This window comes from Quercus robur, chromosome 12 (genome assembly GCF_932294415.1).
Source record: "Quercus robur chromosome 12, dhQueRobu3.1, whole genome shotgun sequence".
Classification (NCBI taxonomy): Eukaryota; Viridiplantae; Streptophyta; class Magnoliopsida; order Fagales; family Fagaceae; genus Quercus; species Quercus robur.
In genome coordinates, this window is record NC_065545.1 from 11770686 (window position 1) to 11794210 (window position 23525).

The following is a 23525-nucleotide window of genomic DNA, read 5'->3' on the forward strand; positions in this document are numbered from 1 at the left end:
TATGAATCTTACTACACTTTTAAATAATATTCATGAGTCTTACTATACTATTTTAATTAAATTTTACTTTTATTTATAATATTTTTAGCAATTTTTTTTAAATTTTAACCAAATAAGTGTATCCTCAAACAGACTTTAAATAGTAGGAAAAAGGAGTTTTATAAGACGTTGTTGGTGCAAAGCAAATAATGGCCACTAGCTGGAGAAGGAATTATAAGGGCAGATATTCTCTCAAGTATATTTGTTGACTGATCCCACCAGCCATCCATCAATCATACACTCTTTACCATTTATACCCCCGCTGTCCCTTCTTGCACTTTGGGTTTCGTGTGAAGCTGAGTCTAACTCACCATCCACTCTACACCGTTGTTTGTTTAATTTAATTACTACATATTGTACTTGCTTGTCTGAACTGAATTGCCACATAAAACCAAATATTTATATATATATATATATATATATATGCAATTAAACAAACTGTCAAAGCTCATAAATGGACTCCAGCCGAGTTTCCTAAGTTTTGTTTTTATGAATTTTTAAGGAAAAAAAAAACTAATAAAAGATACGCATTTATTTCTTTGACAAGTTCGGAGTATTTAAGAAGCTAGGTGGAGAGTAGATATCTATTTTCAATAAATATAATGATTGTAACATTTTTCATTATGGTTAGACTTAGAATGATGATTGGGATTAATTTATAATAAAAATAATCTATTTATAATTTAAGATCTTAACAAATTGTAATAAAAAAATAAGTTATGTTTGCAATACTTTTATAATAAATCATAAATGGTAAATTATTATTGGTTTTAATTTAAACCTACTACTTAAATTATTTTTTTTCCACCAACAATAACCTGCAACAATTTGTCATTTAAAATTTATTGTAAAATTATTGTGGACATAATATTCTTCTAAATAAAAGTTATGAAATTTATTATATATGTAGAATGTAGTATTGTTGTTCTATTTTTATTTAAGCACGTGAGAGGAAAACTTTATCTTTTATTTAAAAGTCAGCATCCTTCAATGATTATTCTAATATTTTTCAGGTTATAGTATCATTGTTAACGTTTAATTAATGACATAATTTATTAACAAATGTGATAAATCTGCAATCATGTTGTTACTCATCTAAAATAATAATAAAATGGATAATTTTAACCTAAAGACTATCCTATTTGATTTTATAACAGTTTAATTAGTATGAAAAAAAAAAAAAAAAAAACTATGATTAGAAAATTGCATAATTAAGAGTCTAATGTGACGTAAATTATCAACCGAGTGGAAAATACTATCGTGGATAATCTCGTTTCTCATAGAGATACCATACTGTCCATACCCACATAAAAAGTGTGGATATTGTAACTATGTTGCTTGCACTTTAGCCTCTCTCTTTAATATAAAGGCCAATGCTTAAGCAAAAATTTCGTGGATAATAAAGATGCAGAACACGTGCTCTAGGCTAAAAATTTGTCAACAGATCCATAATAACATGTATTCTTCATGCACCCAGTGTGTACAGTATGAATGAATTTGTAACTATATTGTTTGTAATTTAATCTTTCTCATATATATTTTTTTTCTAACGAGGGTATTTAAAACTCTTCAAGTATTTGATAGGAAATTATGCGTAATAATATCATCATGAAACAATACTACATCGTTTAGTTTAATTAAGAATAAATATAATCTTTGATAGTTTAAGATATTCTCTTATTCATATTATGAGTGCAAGTGAGTGTTGTACTTGATGGGTGCGTCGACTATCTAGCTGTCTGTGATACCAGCTTGAAAAATGAGGCCAAAAGTATACTTGACCTAAGTAAGATAATAATTATTTGATGAGAAGGAAAACTCAATTTCAAGAAAGTAAATGAAAGAGTCCTGACCCTTCCTCTTGAAGTGTTGAATAAGGAAATACTTGAGAATTATTGAATATGGTATTGTCAATACAATTTTCTTTAGTTGGTACTTGAGTAAATGATACGTTTTAAAATTTGAAGAGTATTTTAGATCAATCTCAAATAAGTTATAATAAATGGTTTTGAATAATTTTTAACTAAATTCAAATTAGAGGGACATTTTAGTACAAAGCTAGAATTAATTAAAAATAATAATTTAAAACACTTAGCACAAAATTAGATTGAATAAACAACTAACAAGTAATCATTTTTTTAACCTCTACTTCAATTATTTAGCATAAATTAACGTGCACGCAGTGCCAGTAGTCAACTGAAAACACTAATTGCATTTGACAATGAGGCCCATAAAATTATTAGCCATCACGTCTTGAAATCGAGAAATGAGGAACAAATTTAAGCTCGTACGCCATTGATGTTTCTTTACACCCTTAAAGTATTCTTATGTGGACCATAAGTTTCATCAAGTCAGTCATTGGATCAAAATCCCTCTCAAAGGTACACCTAAAAATAGAGTGATATGAAAAGGAAAATACTTGTCGTACACAAATAATTTTACACGGTTTAAAAAAATAATTGAAACTAATTATTTTTAGGCTGTGTATAAAACTATAAAATATCTTGTATGGAACGAACACAGTCCATACAAAAATATACAAAGTTGACGATTCTATAACCTTTGATGTCCACTAATAAAAATAAGCTTTAAGAGCCAAGAATTTTATAGTTTAGTAATATTGTCTATTAGTCCCTTCAATAAATAAAAAACTAAGGTTAATAATTGAATTATAAAAAAGAAGATAAATGGTAAGATTTATCAAAACTCAAAAAGCCTAAGAAGGGAATATGAAATTTGGAGAGAGTAACATGCATTTCAAAATATTTTGCCACCTATGTCATAAAATTTAAGATGGAAGATACACCTGAAAATGATATACGCTTCAAAATATATATGCCTGATGAGGGGGTAATTAAAACGAAAATTTATTTTCCATTACATAAGCTTATGGATCAAACTAATTGGAGAATATGCATGGCTTAGAAAAAAAAACTATATTTGCTACATTAGCAGTACATCGTAGCCACCTGAAAACTTTACTCACATTTATTCACTATAAACTCACTTCAAAGTGTATAGTAAACCCCACAGGGCCACAGCTTTGTATAATTCTTTTATATGTGTTTTTTATTTTTAAATGTTAACATGGTGAAATAAGACAAATACGTCAAATTCGACAGTAATTAAGCGTTGTCACGTTCATGAAAAGTTATATCTTTTTTCTTTTTTTAAATTTTTTATGTTTTGATCACTTTGGAAAAGAAGTAACAAAATAATGCATGCGTTCTAAAAGGTAATAATAATAACATTGCATGCAATAACAAGGTCACCAATAATAATTTGTCATATACAATGATAATTTATGTCGGCACTAAATAATAACTCTATGATTTTATAACTTTTTTTTTTTTTTTTTTTTAAAGATTATGATAGGGTTCCAATAGGACAATTACATCTAACCTAAAGTAATCTCTGCTATGTCGCGTGCAAACCTAATATTTGGTCACTTTTGGCAAGCAATAATGGGGTAACTCATTATAGTAATTTTGTTAAATCTGATGTTAATGCATGTCACATTGAGCAATAACTTCATAGTATTGTGTAATGAAGCCAAATTCGTTAGTTGATAGATTTGTCCAAATGGAGTATGACTAACTTGATTCCTACACAAGATTAGAAATATTGTTTCTCTCAAAAAGGTCACCGGTGTGGTGCCAGCCAATGAGCCTCCAATGACAAAGTCAAATATCTTAGAGAGAGAGAGAGAAGGATAAAGATTGAGAGTATTGTATCTTATATTTTTTGTGTACCTTTGTTTGAGGTCTGATATAGTTTATATAGTTACTTGCTTTTCTAGCCGTTAGAGGTCTACTCTTCAATGATAGCCTTAATGGCTTTGGTAACGCCTTTGGTGATTTATTGCAATGCTTTTAATGTCCGTCCAATGGTCATGCTTGATTTATTCATCCATTTAGTAACGGAAGATGTATTAAATGTGCCTTTATGACTCGTTGATCATCCAAAGGCCTCTCTGGACGATGGGATTTTCTTGATTCATCACTGTGAAAGCTATAATTTATTTTATAATGAAAAATTATATGTTAACCCCTAAACAATTTATGCAGCTGAATTAATGAGTTTATAATTAATTCTACACAGGCACTGCAAACAAATATCTTTGTAATTATATTTATAACACCAAATCTAAGAACAATAAATATGCAAGGGACTAAAAATGCAACAAAAAGATTTCATAACAAAGTAGAAAACCAATTAAGAATCCCTTCAATGGAAAAATCACTTTAAGGGTCCAACCATTTTAGACAACACTTTAAAGGAACAGTTTTAATAGTATATACTCATGAAACTTGGACTGGGCTTCTGCCCTTTTCGGGCAAATTAATTAGCCTTTTTCCCTTCTTCCCAAACTAAATAGGGAAATGCCCCTCTTTTGAAAATCGAGTTTTTCAAAATCGATTTAAGCCCTATAGTGACGTTTATAAGAACCTATAGTGACGTTTTATAACTTGATATCCAGGAAATCGAGTTATAGGCAATAAATTGCCTATAACTCGATTTCTTGGATATCAAGTTACAAAACACCACTATAGGTTACTATAAGTTCTTAAAACGTCATTATAGGTCCTTAAAAACATCACTATAGGGCTCCAAATTTTTTTTTTTTAACTCGATTTTCAAAAGAGGGGCATTTCCCTATTTAGTTTGGGAAGAAAGGCAAAAGACTAATTAATTTACCCAAAAAGGGCAAAAACCCATTTTGTCCTATAACTCTACAAACGTTGTACTTAATTATCTTCCTATCACAATAGTTCTAAATGCTCTAAAAGAATAATACTAGAGATATAAACTATTTTACAAATTTTTTTACAAACTGCTGATGTAGTGAGTGATTATTGATAAATGAAAGTGTGATATTAATTAATTGTAGGCCTAGATGAAAACCAATAAGAAGTTTTTCACATCAACATTTTGTAAAAATATTATAAAATAGTTTGTCACCGTAGCATTACTCTGCTCTGAAATCCTTCTATAGTGATCTTCCCCACGAATGAATAGCGCCAGCATGAATTAGAACCTCTGTCACTCCAAGAAACTCCTCAAAAAAGTGCAACAACAATATATTCATTGGAATCAAAGTCTATGGTTTCATGAACAATTGATGCTAAAGTTGTATAGGATCACAATTTTTTCTTCCTGTTTTTGCTCAGGCCCAAGATGGTTTTTACTGTTTAGGCTTAGGAAGAATACCTTAAGATCTGAAAGTTTTAGTTTTGGTACATCATCTATCCTTTCTTATCTCTAAAAGTCGTGCAACAAGTAATTTATATAGTTGCACAAAATACGGTTAAAACATGGTAGAAGTCATTCTTTAATTTAGCCTGAGTAAAACTCTTAGAGTCAGAATAGATGTACTGTTTTTTACCCCTAATTTGGATTTTTTTTTTTTTTTTTCCCTTCAAATGCCAATGTGGTATTTTTTAGTGTTAATTAAAAATTTTAATATTATTTTATTGCTCAAGTAAGCTTTAAATGTGACAATGGTACAATCCGTTAATCATGTTATTATTGTCACGGAAAATATGATAATGACTAAATTGACTACAAGTTCAAAAATAGATTAAATTGGATGCTAAGAAAACTTGGGATCAAATTGAAAGTAATCCCATAACATCTATTGCGTCGAAAGTTTCTACCTTAACGCAATAAATCCCTATATTGAGGCGTTTGTATTGCCTTAACAACATTAACCTCGTCACGACATCAATCTATAATAAAGTTGTGGACAACAACTATGTGGAATATGAAAAATCAAAACGACGTCGGTTCCCATTGTTTTCGAAAACCATAACATAAGGATTAAGGAACACCCACGATAGTTTTTCACTTTTCAGATTGAAAGTTTGTCTATCTAAAATATATATATATATAAATGGCTTCCCTGAGCTTGAGCTTCACGCCCATGTCGCTCCGGCCACCGGAATTATCCTCCGGCAATGGCAACTACGGAAACATCCTCAGAAAGAAACCATTCTCTGTCTCAGTGGCTGCAAATTCTCCAGCTCCACCAGAAAAGCCAGAAATTGAGCTCGAATTTATTGGGGTAACATGCATTTACATTTAACTTTCAACTGTTTCAATTTGTTGTTGTTGTTGTTGTTGTCTTCTTCTAAAAAGTACGACACTTCACTTAGGGTGTCGTATCCTTGTACCAGTATCATACTGTGTTGGCCATTTCAACTTATAATTTTTCAAAAATTGCTCGTGTCAGAATGTCGTGCCGTATCCGTGTCCGTGGTTCCTACTTGTTATGTTATGATAATGGGTTTTTGTTTGTTTGGCGTAGCCGAAGGCAGAGAGTGATGGGTCGTATCCTTTGGAGACAGCCAAAGAGATAAGTGGAGAGAAGCTTCTGAGGAACATCATGTTGGATAACAAGATTGAGCTCTATGCCACGTATGTAAGATTATTTCCCTTCTTTCTTTTTTAGCTCACTTTAGCCTTGTTCCCCTTTCTATTTCTAACGTGCGCATGGTTACTACTACACATGTAACATGTTCCTACAAATTTTACTATATACATTTTATAAACTGAGATATCAATTTCCAAATACAAAATTAAAAAAAAAAATTATTTATTATATTATTGACGTGTCATTGATTATACTTTTTTTTAAGGTAGTTTGTAAGTTTTTGAGTAAAATATTATTTTATTTCCTAAACTTTACCAAAAATTTGTTTTTCATTCATAAACTAAAAAAAAAGGTTATTTTTTCATCCTTAAACTTTGAAAATAGTTTTTTTTTTTTTTTCAATAGTTTAGACTTTAGAGACAAAAATAGGGATGAAAAAAAAAACATTTTTCAATAGTTTAGTTATTATTTTATTTTATTTTTTTAAAGTTTAAGACAAAAAGTGAAACATTTCCAATAATTTAGAGACGAAAAACAAAATTTTTTAAGTTTTCTATATAATTTTTTTATAGCAAAATTAGTAATAGTTGAAATAGTTTTCTTTTCAAATATAAATTTTTAGAAGAAAGGCCTTGCATGGTTGCACCATTCTCACCTTGATGTCTCTAGCTACTAAGGGTCCATTTGGATACAGCTTATTTTTGTTGAAACTAAAAACACTGTAGCGAGATAATTTTTAAATGCGTTAATAGTACTGTGGGATCCATTTTTAATAAAAAAGTTATTGAAAAGTGTAATTTGTGGGACCTGTGAACAGTGCACGGATGTACTGTTCACAGTGGAAAAGTCAAATGTTGCAGCTAAAAAAAAAAAACGTGAAAGAACAAACGTAGACGCAGCTTTCAACCCAATCCAAATGGGCACCAAGTATCTAGTAAGAAAAAACGTGGTTGATTTTTAATCACTAATTTTTTCTTCGAAAATTCCAAAAGTCATTGTGGTGGTGTCTGTGCTAATGTTGTATACTTTTCTACTCCAATCCTGATTGTCATGAATCATGAGTCATGACATGAATGATCATGATTCTAAATTGTGAAAAGCTGTCTCTTCTCTTGACAAATTGCTCGATCAGTTATGTTCATTTTATTTGGGGTTCAAATGGTCCAATGTTAAATGCAGTGTTGACTTGTTGATTAGGGAAAAGTGATGAATTGTGGTGGTGGTGGAAGCTGTGGAACTTGTATTGTTGAGGTATAATTCTAACATTCATTCATCTAGTACTTGCAGTTTATTTATTTATTTTAAATTTTATTTATTAAGTTAAAACTTTATGATGTTATGAGACTAGGGACTAAAAGAATAGTGTTCAAGAACTTGTTTTATTTTTTATTTTTAAAGAATGGTTTTGTTTGGGGCAGTATGTACAATGTTTCCAAGTTTCTGCACAAAAGGTAAAAAAATTATTGAACTTCTACAAGATTAAAGGCAAATATATAAAAATGACTTACAATTAAAAGCTGTATATTCTGTTCATCCAAAATAGGAAAAAGATATAGATGCTACTTGGGAGATTGAGCAAAATATTTTAATATCCAAAGCAAACTATCAGGTGAGGTATATTTAGGAGTCAAGCAAAATTTAAACAGTAATGTTCTTTAATTATCTGTAGCTTCCTTGTTCCTTGCTGTGCAGATTATTGATGGAAAAGATCTTCTAAATGAAAGAACAAACACAGAGCTTCGGTATCTGAAGAAGGCAAGCTCTCTGTCTCTCTCACTCAAATACCCTTTAAATTTAATTGAAAATGCTTCTTATAAGCACTCCAACATTTCATGTTCCTTAATTTCTGATACACTTTTGAACTAAATGGTAACAATGGTCTGTATAAGGTTGTAACGGTGCTAAATAACAATGTGAAATTGAAAGTTCATCTCATTGCTTCTATATAAAAAAATGATGGCTTTTCTCATAATTCAAAGCTAGTGTCAATTATTTTGTTGGTGTTCATATGAAGATTTCTTTTTTGTTCATCATGTAAATTCTTTAAAAACAATGGCTAGTTTAACTTGGGTTATTATGTACAGAAACCTGAATCTTGGAGGCTTGCTTGTCAAACTATAGTGGGAAATAAGGAAAATTCTGGAAAGGTACTGTTCCAAACAATTTTTTCTTCTTGGGTTGCAATAATCCACGCTTTTAAGTATGTTAAATGTGTATGATACATTAAATATACAAATTATTTATTTATGTTATTTATTTTTAATGAATGAGAAGATTTTATTACCACAAATGAATAGAATACAAAGTTCAAGTATCAGCACCTAAGAACAAAACTGGAGCACCAGTATATACACCTACTCCAACTCATATACAAAGGAAAACAATCAACTAATCACAAGAAGATAAGGGAATAAAGAAGAAGAGGGTTTAAGAACAGCTAAGGAAATTCACCATACACAGCACAAGACTCTGTTTTGAACAGATTTAGTAAATCAGTCATTCCCTTCAATTCTCCTTCTCACTTCCCATTTGATCATATGAAGAACATTTTCTTCAACATAAATTCTCCCTTCATGCAGCAGACCATATCTCTGCTGCCATATGTGAAACACAGCAGACCATAAGGCTAAACGGAATACAAATTCTAGTAAATAAATTTACTTCCATAGCTACATCCCTAAAATGGGTAATTGTGTCAACTCTTGCAATGCTTCAGGCAGTTAAAATATGGTTTTATCTAGTAGGAGGTAAAGTATGTTTAGCGATTTTGATCATTGCAGTTGATTGATAATTTGTTCAAATTAAAATATTAATCCCCATGACAAAGCAATATTTTGTTGTTTTTTAATCTAGTAACTCCTTTCCCTTTTTGTAAGTCACATTCTTGTAAATTTTCTGGCAATATTTCTCTCATCAATCTCATATACTGCCTTGTTTAAAATACATGATAAAAAACAATAATCATAGCCTTACCAGTTACCACAGTCCACCAGGCAAAAGGAGGAAGATACTCTCCACATTTTTATTTCCTGCAGTAACAAATACTGCTTTAGTGAGAGGGTAGGTAGCTTTTCTTCTTTGTTCAGACTTCAAGTAGTTTTGGTTCATTGACTTAAAAACTAGAAAGGTGACCTTCTGCTTTTAACTTACATCTGATTAGCATAGCGTCTGATTAGCATAGCGTTTTGTGACTTCTATGTAGTTTCTCATTCATTGCCAGCAGAAAGATGAATATTTGGTTAAAACTTATTATTTTATTAATCTTAACTTTTGAGTAGCCCTACGCTGGATTTGTACAAATTTCATATTTCCTAAGGATAGATCAACTGGAGATGTTGAAAAAAGGCTAAACTACACTTTTAATCCTTCAATTCAACTATATGTAAGAGATTGCATCATGTTAGATGATGGTACTTTATTCTATATGATTTGTTCATTCTACAAATTGAAGAAAAGTTCTCAGGCTTGTAATGCATGAGCTCTTATTGGCATATTAAGGCTAAGTAGCTATTTCTTTAGATTCTTAAGATGATGAAGACAGAAAAGATGAAAATATTTTTTGTGACTACTATAAATCGTGGAAGATTGAAGCCAAACTTTCAACGGAGTTTGCTCTAACCCGAGGAAAAAATGTGAATTGAAGTTCAAAGGAAAGCAGGCCCATTAGTCCATTTTGTCAACATGTTTGCTATCACTAGAAGAGTATTTATTTGTTTATGTTCTGTTTTATTTGTTATTATGTCTTTACTAATTTTTAAAGGTCTAGCGACTTTTAATGAAATCGGATACTTAGTATTTAACTGTTAAACTGGTGATGAGTAGTTAATATTTTAGGCTTACTAAAGACTATTATAAGTAGCCTCTTTTAGTCGTTGTAGCAATTTTTTCTTTTATATATTATGAAATTCCAGATATGAATATTTCTTGAGTTCTTTGAAACTTGATGTTTTATTGTTCCAACTTCAATTCTATTTTTTTTCCTTTACTATAATCTTGTATTGTTGATAGAATTTCTTCTTAAACCCTTTGAATAGGTCAATCGGCTTGAGAAGTGGCATCTTCTGGCTGGTTCATATTAGATCTTCACTAGATTTACGTTATATTAGATCTAACCTTTTATTGTTGATAAAATTTCTTCTTAAACCACCATCACCTTTTATTTTTCATAAGCAGTGCATAATTTAGTTTTGTTAACTGAAATGGACCATCATTGTGATTTTGCATTCTGATTGTCGGTTGCAGGTAGTTGTTCAAAGGATACCCCAGTGGAAGAAATAATTAAGAGCTGGTCCCTATTCATAGATGCAGCCAATGATTTATTGTTGAAAGGGAGGCATCATTACATTAAAAAAATGTTTACTGGTAACAATTATAAATTTTCTTAGCCTGGCATGCTGAAATAGTAATGTGTTGTTCAGATGTTACTGGTAAATGGTAATCTGTGTATACCACTTCGTCTGTCCACATAATGAAATTGGTCAAGTTGTTTTTCTCAACAGTTGGGAAATTTTGTGAGGCATTTCCTTGTATAGTTTTAGGACAAATATTGACTCTAAAATGGTTTGGAGCTATCTTTTTCAACCTATTACATGAAATTTACACATAGATAGTTTCTTACTTTCTTTAATTGCCATGTTACTACTATTACCATCCCATCCATACTAAAAGATACATAAGAAAATCTTCCTCATACCTCACTTTTCTATCAGGCAAATACTTTTCATTGTAGTACACAGTTGGACATACATTCTCCCTTCATCACACTTCCAAGTCTACCTCTATAAACAATAATCATCATGGAAATATTTGATCTTAGTTTACCATTTTATTGTTATTGGAAAATTACTTTTGTTACTGTTGAGTTTAATCATGATCTTTTATTGCCAAATACTTAACTATACCAATTACCAAGTCTATTTTTTTTTTTTTTCTTTCTAGTTCTATCTTATACTGGACATGGGTATTATTGTGTTTCACCTTATCGTTAGAAGTATGATAATCTGTTTCATTATATCATTGGTCGCCCACTATCATGTTCCTTCTTACCTCTGGCGATGGACACAAATCAGAGTCTACTGATCACACTTCTCAGATCTTGGGAATGGTTTCTCGTGTAGGAAGAAGAGGTGTGCCAACAACTTTCGACCTTTTTTGAGCCAATGTTGAGTTCTGAACTCAACTTTCAAAAACACACAAAATTAAACTCTAACAGGTTTAATTTGTTACATCTTAAAATTGTAGGGTATAGTGTGCCAATGACTTTCGACTTTTTTTGAGCCAATTTTGAATTCTGTACTCAACTTTCAAAAACACACAAAACTAAACTCTAACTGGTTTAATTTGTTACATCTTAAAATTGTAGGGTATAGTGTGCCAATAACTTTCAACCTTTTTTTAGCCAAATTTGAGTTTTGAACTCAACTTTCAAAAACACACAAAACTAAATTCTAACAGGTTTAATTTGTTACATCTTAAAATTGTAGGGTATACAATGAAATTTTATTAAAAAAAAAAAAAAAAATTAAAGGGAAAAATTAACGGATGCCCCAAAAGCATAGTTTAAGAAATATTTTTAAAATTTTTTATGGAAAAAAAAAACTAATTTTTTTAACAACTTTTTACATTTTAAATGAAAGTGGTATTAAAATTTTTCTAAAATGATTTATAAACAAATACTCTAAAAGAATCCGCTAACCAAACGCAAAATAAAATAACTCAAAATAATTTACTATATGTCATGATCAGGCACATCGTACAAAGGGTCCCACAGATAGCACATGGTAGATTTAAAAAAAATGGAGAGGTGGAAAAATGGGAGATATAAAAGGTTTTAGTTTTCCTCATTTGTATTTGGGGTGAAAAAGTGAAGAGGTAGAAAATAGAGTTAGCCCCTATTTCATAACTTGTTTTATATTTATAAATATTTTATAAAGGAAAAAAATTATTGTTGGAATATTAAAAAAAGAAAGAAAGAAAAAAAAAACCTTCAATAATGAAGAAATAAAGAAAAGGAATAACGTCATTTACTTTAGGGGATGGGGGAAGGGTACATGGGAATTTCCATCCAACTCCTTCTTTTCCTCATTTTCTCTCAAATTTCTATTTTCTCCCCCCTTCCTCCAAAATCACTTCAACTAAATTCTTCAATTTTCCATCCCCACTTTTCACCGATGGTCACTCAGGATGGATCTAGGATTTTAAACTAGCAAGGGCTGGAGTATAAAGAAGAAGAAGAAAAAAAAAAAAACTTCAAATAGACATCTATATCATATTAAAAAATTATAAATACACAAAATCGTTGTTTCTAAATACATTAAGATGAAATCATCTACCAACAAAGACAAAAACAAAATAATGTTTTTTTTAATACTAGATTGGTTATGGATTTTTTTTTTTTTTTTTTAAGTTAGAGCATTCACAATGATCGTACTAAAATTTTTAGCTTTTAGTACCTCAAATGCGACTTTATCTATTTTACCACCTCATTTTACAATACATCCAATATCAAATGTTCTATTTTTTTATCACTTTATTTAAAATAATTTAAACAACTCATTAAAATAATAAAGAAGAGAGAGAATTTGATTTTTTTTATCGAAGGAAGAGATATAATCTTAATAAAATATTATATTTTATTTTTAACAACTTGATACAGTCAACTGGTATTTATACCAATTTACTGTAATTGCAAAAAATTTAGTTTTAGCTTTTCCAATAACACATGATTTTTTTTGTTATTTGGTAGTAAAATAGTTTTTTTACTAAAATACAATCACCATTGTGAATATTTTTATTGTTTTTGTTAAGTTTTTAGATTAAATAGTTGTTATTTGGATTAGACTAACTAGACTGATTGGCAAGAAAGAGATCCAACTACAAAATTGAAATAAAAAATGGCTAAAAAAAATTTGGACCTAGGGGTGGCCCGGGCCCCTTGGGCCCCCACCCTAGGTCCGTCGGCAGTGGTGCTCCTTGGCAAATTCGTAACCAAAAACAGTCATATTAATGGTTCTTCTTAGGAGATTTGCTAAAAAAATTATTTTAGAAAAATTTTAATACCGCTTTTCAAAGAAAGAAAAAAAAATAAATAAAAAAAGTGAGTTATTTTTTACTTTTTTTGGTAAAAAGCTTTCTAAAAATATAAAAAGCTTCTAAAAATAGTTTATTTTTTTTTGGTTAAAACTAAAAATAGTTTATAAACCTTAGATCGCCCGTTAATTTTTCCCACGTTGTCGAGTTTCATATTGAACAAAAGAAAAAAAAAATTGCCCACCAACTCTCTCTCTACCAAATTTCAAGACCATTGGACGAGTACTTTATTGAGTATTACTAGAATACTAAGTAGGAAAAGGATTTTTCTATGGCTTCGTGGAATTCAATTCCGCTGGAAATCACGTACGAGGTTCTGGGGTGGACTGCTTTCTCATCGTGGTCCATTGGTTACTACCCGCAAATCATCTTGAATTTCCGTAGGAAAAGGTTGTAATATATATATATACTACTTGTAACTTGTACAACCTACTATTACATTAACACCAAGTACTACGTTTGTACGAGTTAGTAATTTTCCCTTGGGTTTTTTTGTGTGAACGTGTAATAGTGTGGTGGGGTTGAGCTTCGACTTCGCGGTTCTGAATTTGATGAAGCACTCCACGTATCTCATATACAACGCTTCCCTTTACTTTAGCTCAGTTATTCAAAAGCAGTACTATGAAAAATATGGCTATGAACAGGTTTGTTTGTGCTTTCTTCTTTGTACCCAGATAGTAAAAAGGTTCTAAGTTTTCAACAACAACAAAAAAATGAAATCTTTGCTTTGTTTTTTGGATTGTGGGTGACATTGTGTGAATTTGAAGTTCTGGGTATTTGGATTTGATTCTCATTGTAAATTCTTTTTTTTCTTTACTTTGTTGTTATTCTAATTATTGCAGATGTTACCTGTAGCTGCAAATGATGTTGCTTTCTCTACCCATGCTGTTCTTGCCACCTCAACAATCGTGTTCCAAATTTTAATCTATGATGTAAGTGGTTTACTATTTTATCTTCTTGTGGAAGATCTTTATCTTGGTAAATCTTGTTGGGGATTGGAGTATTGAATTTCACCTTTGTTGATGGTTTTCTATAGCGCGGAAGCCAGAAGGTTTCCAAGATTGCTATTGCAATGATCTTTGCCGTGTTCTTATTTGCTGCTGTTTGTTTTTTCCTAGCTCTACCAAGCCATTCTTGGCTTTGGCTAATCTCCATTTTCAAGTAAGATGTTTCTCTTTTATGTATCTTGAATTTCAACCATATGTGAATGGCAATAATGGCTTACAATTTATTTTCTATTTGCCTAGGAGGCTAGGATGACCATTAAATGCAAAGTTTCTTTTTCTTTTTTTTTGGCCCCCTATTTTTACCTTTATTTTACGGAAAATAATATATGTGGTCGATCTTGACTAGTTTGTTGCTTAGATCCATAACCAACCCCAAACTTTTGGGACAAAAGATTAGTTGTTGTTGTTGTACCCCTCTTTTAGTTTGATGTTTATTTTTTCACATCAACTTGTTACCATGGATTCTCAAAAGGTCGAATATCACTTTACCTGCATTAAGGATGGTTCTGCGTTGAAGTTAATATCAGTGTGATTTCTAAGATCTGATTTGTTTTATGCCTTTGCACACTATGAAGATTGAAAAATTGCCATACATCTGGTTTGGAAAGGTGGACTTGTCACTTGCACTATAAGATGCATCAATAAGATGAGCCTGGACACAATTACTTGCTTTTGGCCTCAGTGTGATATTTTTCTTCATCCTTTTGGAGACTATCCTCTTTCATCTCTAATATAATAATATTGCTATCTTAGTTGCACTTGAGTGTATAGATTCCTCTCACATCTTTTGCTTCGGTTTTACTGTGAAAGATATGGTTACTCCATATTCAGTTCCTAAAACTTCTCACTGATAATGACAATGTTTAATCTAGTCTTTCCAATTTGGAAAATGCTAAATGTTGGAAAATTAAAGAAACTCTGGACTCCTCTCCTTACAATGTTGGACTTTTTCTCTATGCACTGGCATAAAGGCCTTCTTAGTAGACCAGCTAAGCTGGTGAGGATGGGGTAATCTTAAATGGAGATTATTCTTGAATTATTGGAATTTTGTCATGATACTGCGGATGAATGTAGGAACCTTGGCCTTCTTGTCACTTGATTAGAAGGAAGTTTCACAGTGATCTATGAAGATGCTTAGGTTGTGTTAGGATTTGGATTAGTAATATCCTTTGACGTTGTATTCTTAAAAAGAGTTTGTAATGCTCATGCATTTGTGAAGAAAAAGACAAGTCTTGAAGCTGCATAAAAAATTGCAACTGTAACAATTTTGCTCAAGCGAAACCATAATTGAAACTGAAAGTTCCCATGTCCCTTGTTTGAGCAAGATCTTTAGTCTTTGTTTTTTCTTTCCCATAAGGAAAGGACTGTGTTGTTTTGTTTTTAACTTATAAATACAAATAAAGCATGACTTTTTAACCTACGAAGGCTGTCGTACCATTGAGCATTTTGAGAGCCTTTCTTTGTTTCAAAACCCAAAAACCTCTTTCTTGTTCTTGCTCTAGTTCTTGACTTTGCACCCTAATGATATACCTTTAACCAAGAACTTCAAAGACCCATATTTGTTGAAACCACAAAGTTCTTTGCCTTCTAACAGTGCGTTCACTGAGATCCCAGAGTTTCGGCTTGAAGTAGACATGTTGTTTGTGAAGGTGCCCACATATAAAAAGTCCAGAGGTGTGGTGTAGTCAACAAATTGTCTACTGGGTTGCAAATCTAACTAAAAAGGTTATGTGAGTTGGTCTTAAACTTCTTTTATAGAAAATTACGTGTGGGGTAAGTTACCTCCCTAGTGTTTTTTTTTTTTTTTTTTTCCAATGAAAAAGTTCTTATTTGTTTTTCCACTTCATTACCAAATCTCCATGCTTCTATTTATTGCTTTATTACTGCTGTATTTCTGCTGATAAAATTGGGATTAAATTAAAATTTACAGATTGAAATTGGTGACCCCCAAACAGTGCATTGAGAGAAAGTTTCCCTTAAAATGTCACCAGCTGCAAAGTTACTTATTTTGGTCTAATATGGGAGTAGATAAATGAAATCTCTTTACACTGATTGCATTCATCACTTACTTTAAATTTTAATGGGGGAATTTATTCTGTGTACTATCTGTAAAATAATGGTTTCCTTTCTTCCTCAGTATTTGTAACATTCCCAACTCTGCCTGCCCCATCAAAAAAAAAAAAGGGAGATAAGAGGAGTGATTACAAAAAGAAACTTCAATAATCTGAGGGAACTTCACTGTAGTATTGCTTATGATTTGTAGAACTGTTGTTAAATTTTCTGTTGAATCTTTCTGTAAATTCTTTATTGCAGCTCAATTCAAGCTTTTATGACAGTCATCAAGTATATTCCCCAGGTCAGAATTGTGACTGCTTTAAGTCAGTTATATTATATTATTTAAGATGTTGAGAGTACTTAATCTATTGGCTATGCTATTGAGGCACTGGGTATAGTGTGACTGTTGTAGGAGGCTCTCTTAGATTGTACTTTGCACTTTTACAGCACTGCCTTCAATCCTTTCCCTAGGTCTCACGTTGGAATATCCCTGGTTGCTAATTAAAATTTTTGAATTTTAAATATTTCTGTGGAATTTGAAGAGATGCTTTGTTGGGAAGGACTAGTTTTAACCTGTTACTTTAACTTAACCTTTATTTAACAGTGATTTTTATTTAGTAATTCAATTTGCCAGTGAGGTGTCATTGACTATAATTGACATAGGATGGGTCATCACAAATTAGTAACTTTATGATTTCGAAAAAAAGGGCGCTTGGAAAAGCCTCTAAAATTTAAATTTATCATTCTATTTCACTTAGCATCATAGCCTGAATTTTTTAATATTCGTAAAAATTAGGGTGTTGGACAAGCCTTTAAGATGTTGATGGGTAATGTGGAGCATCAACAATTAATTGGAATTGGTTCGTTTGTTTAATTATGCTTCTATTTTCATAAAGTAGTGTTAAGCAATGCAAATTAATAAGTTGAGATGAGATACCTTATGGACATAGCTTTGACGTGCTCCATTTTTATTTTTATTTTGTTAATGTCAGTGTCCAGAGTTCTTCGAGCATCTGACTATTCTCCTGAGTGTGTGTAGTGCCCCCCATACCACACAAACAAGGTACTTATAGGGAGGGATCTCTTGGTGTGGCCCTAAGATACTGGGTAGGAGTGTTGAACCTAGGATACCATGGATCTCATGAAGCCTTTGGAAGCACCAAAACAACCCCTTGGAGTTGGACTCAAAATTATTTGCTTTTGCTTAATTGGTAATAGAGGGGAAAATATCATTGATTCTAGGTGTTTTAACTGTCTTTACCTCATATATAAATAATTATTGAAAGAAAAAAAATCTTGTAATTGCTTGGCATTTTGTGATGGTATCATGACCTTTGTACTTGAAGTATCAGCTGGATTTGCCTTCCATATTGTATTAATGAATTTGTTATGAAATATAGGCAGTTATGAACTTCACACGAAAAAGCACTGCTGGATTCAGCATTGGCTACATTTTACTTGATTTTACAGGAGGGACGACAAATTTTTTACAGATGATTGTGCAATCAATAGATCAAGGTGTATTATTTCGTCCTTAAGCATAGATCTTACCATCCAAATTTGCCCTTGTATAATGTATGCCTAACCTGTGGTTCTTTCCAGGTTCTTTGGTGAACTTTTTTGGGAACATAGGAAAGATGCTGGTATCTCTGGTATAGAATATTCTTGACTTCTCTGATTTACTTTCACCTTCTATACCTCATTCTTTAACTGATATTTATTAATCTGGTGTTTACATTTTCTTGTGCTTTTGCCATAAAATATGTGGTAGATGACTTTGTTTTTAGATTTTAATTTGAGTTGTCATTTTAATATAAGAATTACTTCCAGCTCTTTTAAACTAAAGAAAGAAATTAAGTGAAAAATACTTGAACAATCATGTCAAACTCCGCATAAAAGAAACTTACCATGTTTTTAAAGGCTAATTGTTGCTTGAGATGTACATGAGACCTAGTGTGGACACCAGATTAATGTTGATTGATTTCATTAGTCCATATAATGGGATTTGAAATGGTTTTATTATATTTTGAGGATCATATGGATTTTATTTATTTTCTTTTAATTTGATTTTGAGTGTGATTTTATTTATGTCATAATTATGGCTTACTATTTTTCCATATTTATGTAATCCTAGAAGCTCTATTTAAAAAAGGCTCCGGGAAATGTTGATTTTAACGAAAGAAAATGTTCTTGAAAATTTTCAAAAGCTAGGCAGTCTAGGGTTCAAATTACCATAGGTGGTGAAGCTTAGGGTTGTTTTGCTCTTTGACCTAAATCCCTAGGCATATTCCTTTTACAAACCTTGTGTTGCATGGCATCAGCTTTGGTATCAAAGCAAACCCCAATTCAAATTAATCTGTCAAGCCACCATCACTAGAAAACCATAAACTTAGCCTTCAGAGGCCACAAAGAACACCCCTTAACCGCTGTACCAAATTTCAAATCAATGTTCCATAACCACCGGCACCAAAATCTACCCATCCTTACAAGTCCAGCCAATCAGTCAATCCAAATGCACAACTTGTCACCATGCAGCCAACAAATCCCAAGATCACTCAAGAATTCACAATAACTGATGGACCCCTAGCCCATTCACACCAGGCTGAAACCCATGTGGTCACCAATCACTCCATTGACCCACATCATAAGCCATCAAGCACTGAAACTCGTTTGCTAAAAAATTGCCAATTGCCAATTGCAAGTCCACACATGCTTGATGAGATTCCCAGCGGTGAGGTGAGCCCCATCAAGTCACAATCACTACTGCATTTGCTGCAAGCTGTCACCACCACAGTTTCATTAAAAAGCTCACTACACTGCTGCTGGTCTTGCTCTCTTCTCCTTGTGTGTAGTGCCAAGAGACCACCATTCACTCTGCATTGCAGAAAACTGCACCAAAGAATCATTTCACCATTGCTGGACCTGTGTCATTTGATCGTTGCTTGGACCAATACCCACAATGAGGACGTCCACTATCATCACTGATCACTGCCTTGATTGTCTCTAAGAATCAACTTCCATCTCAGAGCGATGCAATTTTAGTCAACAGGGAAATCCTTGAGAATACTTTTTTTAATACGTTGGCCGTAATTCATGTAATGTAACTTTAGATTTTTTTTTTTTTAAATGCTGGGAAAGGGCAAGAGTAAGTACGATCTAGGCTAGCAATAAGTGGCTATATTTTTATGCATCCCATTTATCAGACATAGTGTATTCAACCATGCAAGGCCCAGATTGTCTACATGGCCACACGCAAGAGTCCCAATCATAAGTTACGTCCCAATGGCCTATACACTTGGTTGAGCAGCCCACACTTCAGGGTAGCCCAGGTTAGAACTTAGAGACAACCTCAATCCAGCTCTGAACTCTTCTATTTTCTCTTATCAATTCAAATTGCTATTTAAAATTCTCATCAACTTCTCTGTGCTTGGATGGATTAATTTACAAAACTTCATTACCAGAAATAGCCATTGATTGTCAATAATTGCTTCCTTGTTCACCCTTTGAGCCAAAAAAAATCATACTTGACAACAAATTTCTTTGATCATAACTAAGATTCCTTTCACTTAGCCAATAATTATTATCATTTTTTTAGCTTGCCTAAGTAGTGGAAAATTGTGACTATTATGGGTTACTTTTGGTACCACAACTGCTTGACTACAACCTTTCTTTTGCATCACTGACCAAGCTCCATACTTAAATTAGCTTTTTCCTATGTTAGTAGATTTATTTTGTGGGAAAAAAAAAGTTTGTTGATATCACTTGCATCTGCATTTTAGCACACCCCTTTTGCATGCACTTGCATGGTGGCCATTTAGTGTCAAGTTTTGAGTTTCAGAGTCCCAGTCCACCATGGAGCAAACCCTAGAAACCCTACTAAAAACATTCCAAGATCTGTTTGCAAATATTGAACAGGACACACTAAGTCTGATGCCCAACTAGAACTCTTACAAGCATCCTTCCAAAGGGATTAATTCACAAATATAAGGCTTATAGGTCGTAGATCCAAATTTTCCTGGGAGAGTATCGGATAGCTCCTTATTATGAGAAACGAACTTGCTATTACTAATTGAATATAGATGAAGGAGAAAATTAGGGAGAAATATCTTCCTGTATTAGGATGATCTTCTAGATTAATGGCATAATCTGAGCCAAGGTAATTGACATATTACCAACTGCATATCACAATTTGAGGAATACAAGATTCAGTGCAACATAGTCGAAGATGAGAGGGTAACCTTGAGTAGGTTTAGAAGTCCTCCGTGAAGTCACCACCCTGGATCAGGCTTATACATATGTTCAAAACTATAAAATAGCCCCTAATCCTCAGTTTGCATGGCAATCTAAGACCTGAAACATATCAAGCAATCCTCAAACTTTGAGTAGTAACTTTGGGCTAGGTCCACCTCAACTGATGCTCAACCCTAGTAGGGTATCCTCATGGGCAGGGATAGCAGAGGAAAGGTAATAGTTAATGACCAAAGTCCTGGATCCAATTCTTAAAGTATCAGGGCTTTCGTCATGTTGCCGCTAGTTGTGCCAATAAAGCCCTCTTTGTTGATGGCCCAGAACAGGAAGGTCATGAGGATTAGCCTAATATTGATGAGATCAAAGACGTGGATAACAGTGCAAAGGAGATCCTAAATACCTAGAATGTTTAGGGCCATAACACTTCAAGGCAAGTAAATAGAGGATAGGCTAGATACACATGTAAGAGTATAGGTGTTTCTTGGCTCAACCTAAAGAGAGTGACAGTTGGCAGCAGAGTGCAATTTTCCACACTTTCATCAAATGCAGAGCCAAGGATGGCAAGGTCATCATTAATAGTGGAAGCATTAAAGTAGTCTCTTAGAATATAATCTCTTGCCTAGGTTTGAAACATGTTCCCCTACCCAACCCATATGAGGTGTCTAGAGCAGACTACGTAATCATAGCCACCTTAAGGGAGATGCCTTGTCCTTGTTTCATTCCTCCCCTAGAAGGACCCGATATAGTGTGATGTAATCCCAATCAATGCAGGACGTATCATCTTAGGTAGAGCTTGGCTTTATGATTTTGATGTCATTACTTAGAACATCAAGCTTAATCCTTTGCGCCCCAAGCCTACTGACAAGAGTAAGACAAAAGATGCGACAAAAGAAAGGGCCTTATCATTATAAGCTTAAAAGAGCTTGAAAGTGCAGTGAATGAAGATTTCATTTTCCCTGCTACCCAATTTACATACGATAATCCTATTGCTAGGTCTATGGGCATGAGTCCATTTGAAGACATACATAGTCAAAAACCTAAGAAGTCTTTAGATCTTCTTCCAGTGTCACTACATGTTAGAAAATTCGAGTGAGTAGGGGCATTTGCATGTTATGGTCATGCGCTAGATCTTGCTGTCAGGAAAAAAAATAAAGCAAATGATGATCACTATAAATTTTAGGTTAATTCACATGGAAAAATTATAGTAGGGGATTAAGTCATGGTTCATGCATTAAAACATGTTATCAGCAAGAAAATTTAAGCAAGTGTTGATCAATATAAAATCCAAGCTAATTTACATAGAGATTTGACTTAATTAATGCTTTGATTAATTCCGTTGGTCCAAATTATAAGATATGACTTTTTTTGGTTGTATTTTATTTTTGAGGATCTTATGTGATTTTATTTATTTTCTTTTATTTTAATTTTGAGGATCCTGTGAGATTTTATTATGTCATAATTATGGCCTATTATTTTTCCTTATTGATATAATCCTGAAAGTCCAATTCAAAAAGGTTCCGGTAAATATTGAGGGACATGTTGGTTTTGATGAATGAATGTTTGTTAAAATTTTCTATAGCTTGGTAGTCATGCTAGACAAACTCTAGGTAGTAAAGCACAGAATTTACCATATTTTTCTTCCTAAATCCCTAGACATATTCCTTTAGCAAACCTTGTGCTCAAGACCGGGCAAAATCAAACAGCCATTTATATCTTTACCCCTTATTAGTGTTTTCTTTTTAAAGATTTGTTGATATTTCATTGGTTAGTCAAATTTTATTTCTTATTAAGATTGATTGAATGCATATTGCACTCATCTTTTTTGTTTTTACCTTCTTCTCGACTTATTTTAAAGATGTGATGGATGCTATGGCAGGTATCTATATTCTTTGACCTTATTTTCATGTGTCAACGTTATGTGCTCTATCCTCCAAACGAAAATGCTGAAGTTTTGCCTAAACTCGTTGAGGAAAGCACAGAGCCGCTTATTAAGACTTCTGATCATCCACAGTTAGATAAAGCTTAGATGAGCTTGTAATGTATAAGCTTCGTGGTTATTTTTCAGAGAAGCTTATGGATGTGAAATGCTTTCTTATAAGCAGAAACGTGTAATGTTTTTGGGAAATCAGGCAAGCTTTGCTGTTATTTACATGTACCTTTAACTTTTTGTATAATGGAAATCATTAATGTGGAATTTTTGAGGTTTTTGTTTCACTTTCCTGATAAATTGAGCTATCAAACTATTCTTGCATAAGTGATAGGATCTATAGTTACCATATGTAGAGTTGGCTTAAAACATGTTCAGTATATAAAGCATTCTCATAAAGGAAGGTAAAAAAAAAAAAACTTTATACAAAATATAAAAGACGATATATTTATTCACATTGAGGATCATCAAACTCACAGGATGCGTGTTGAGAAAATGAGAGTAGAGGAGTCGCTCTGATATCAAGAGGACCAATATCATATATTATTAGATTATTATAAGAGTTCGGTTCACTGGTGCGCTTAGAGCATTTGTTAATTTATCATAACTCAAATATAAAACAAGAGAGTAAAAATGACATCTCTTACTGTTGTTAATGTTTCAGCTACTGTAGTTTAGTTCTATTTATATGCATATGTAATTCACTTGCTTGACTAATACTGTGGACTGATTAGTTAGATTTGCTTTTTAATAGAGTTTTATGTACAAATTCATTATTGAATGAGAT

At 32.4% G+C, this 23525-nt stretch overlaps 2 protein-coding genes across 2 annotated transcripts; both read left to right on the top strand.

Annotated features, from left to right (window-relative positions):
* Nucleotides 1–5873: 5873 nt before the first annotated feature.
* On the top strand, nt 5874–11017 carry LOC126709812 (photosynthetic NDH subunit of subcomplex B 3, chloroplastic). The gene is made up of 6 exons (XM_050410155.1): nt 5874–6103; nt 6347–6460; nt 7610–7663; nt 8105–8167; nt 8497–8559; nt 10655–11017. The coding sequence occupies exons 1-6, from the start codon at nt 5933–5935 to the stop codon at nt 10688–10690; spliced, it is 501 nt and encodes a 166-aa protein (XP_050266112.1). The 5' UTR covers nt 5874–5932; the 3' UTR covers nt 10691–11017.
* Nucleotides 11018–13640: 2623 nt separating this feature from the next.
* On the top strand, nt 13641–23012 carry LOC126709227 (cystinosin homolog). Its single transcript, XM_050409363.1, has 8 exons — nt 13641–13891; nt 14013–14145; nt 14344–14433; nt 14538–14662; nt 16822–16864; nt 17964–18081; nt 18166–18215; nt 22688–23012. The coding sequence occupies exons 1-8, from the start codon at nt 13773–13775 to the stop codon at nt 22835–22837; spliced, it is 828 nt and encodes a 275-aa protein (XP_050265320.1). The 5' UTR covers nt 13641–13772; the 3' UTR covers nt 22838–23012.
* The last annotated feature ends 513 nt before the right edge of the window (nt 23013–23525 follow it).

Bases quoted from the DNA above. Each gene is read 5' to 3' on its own strand.
- LOC126709227 (XM_050409363.1), top strand. From the start codon at position 13,773: ATGGCTTCGTGGAATTCAATTCCGCTGGAAATCACGTACGAGGTTCTG. The intron at 13,892-14,012 runs GTTGTAATATAT...AACGTGTAATAG, and splicing joins TTGAATTTCCGTAGGAAAAG to TGTGGTGGGGTTGAGCTTCG. The intron at 14,663-16,821 runs GTAAGATGTTTC...TCTTTATTGCAG, and splicing joins TGGCTAATCTCCATTTTCAA to CTCAATTCAAGCTTTTATGA.
- LOC126709812 (XM_050410155.1), top strand. From the start codon at position 5,933: ATGGCTTCCCTGAGCTTGAGCTTCACGCCCATGTCGCTCCGGCCACCG. The intron at 6,461-7,609 runs GTAAGATTATTT...CTTGTTGATTAG, and splicing joins TTGAGCTCTATGCCACGTAT to GGAAAAGTGATGAATTGTGG. The intron at 8,168-8,496 runs GCAAGCTCTCTG...TATTATGTACAG, and splicing joins AGCTTCGGTATCTGAAGAAG to AAACCTGAATCTTGGAGGCT.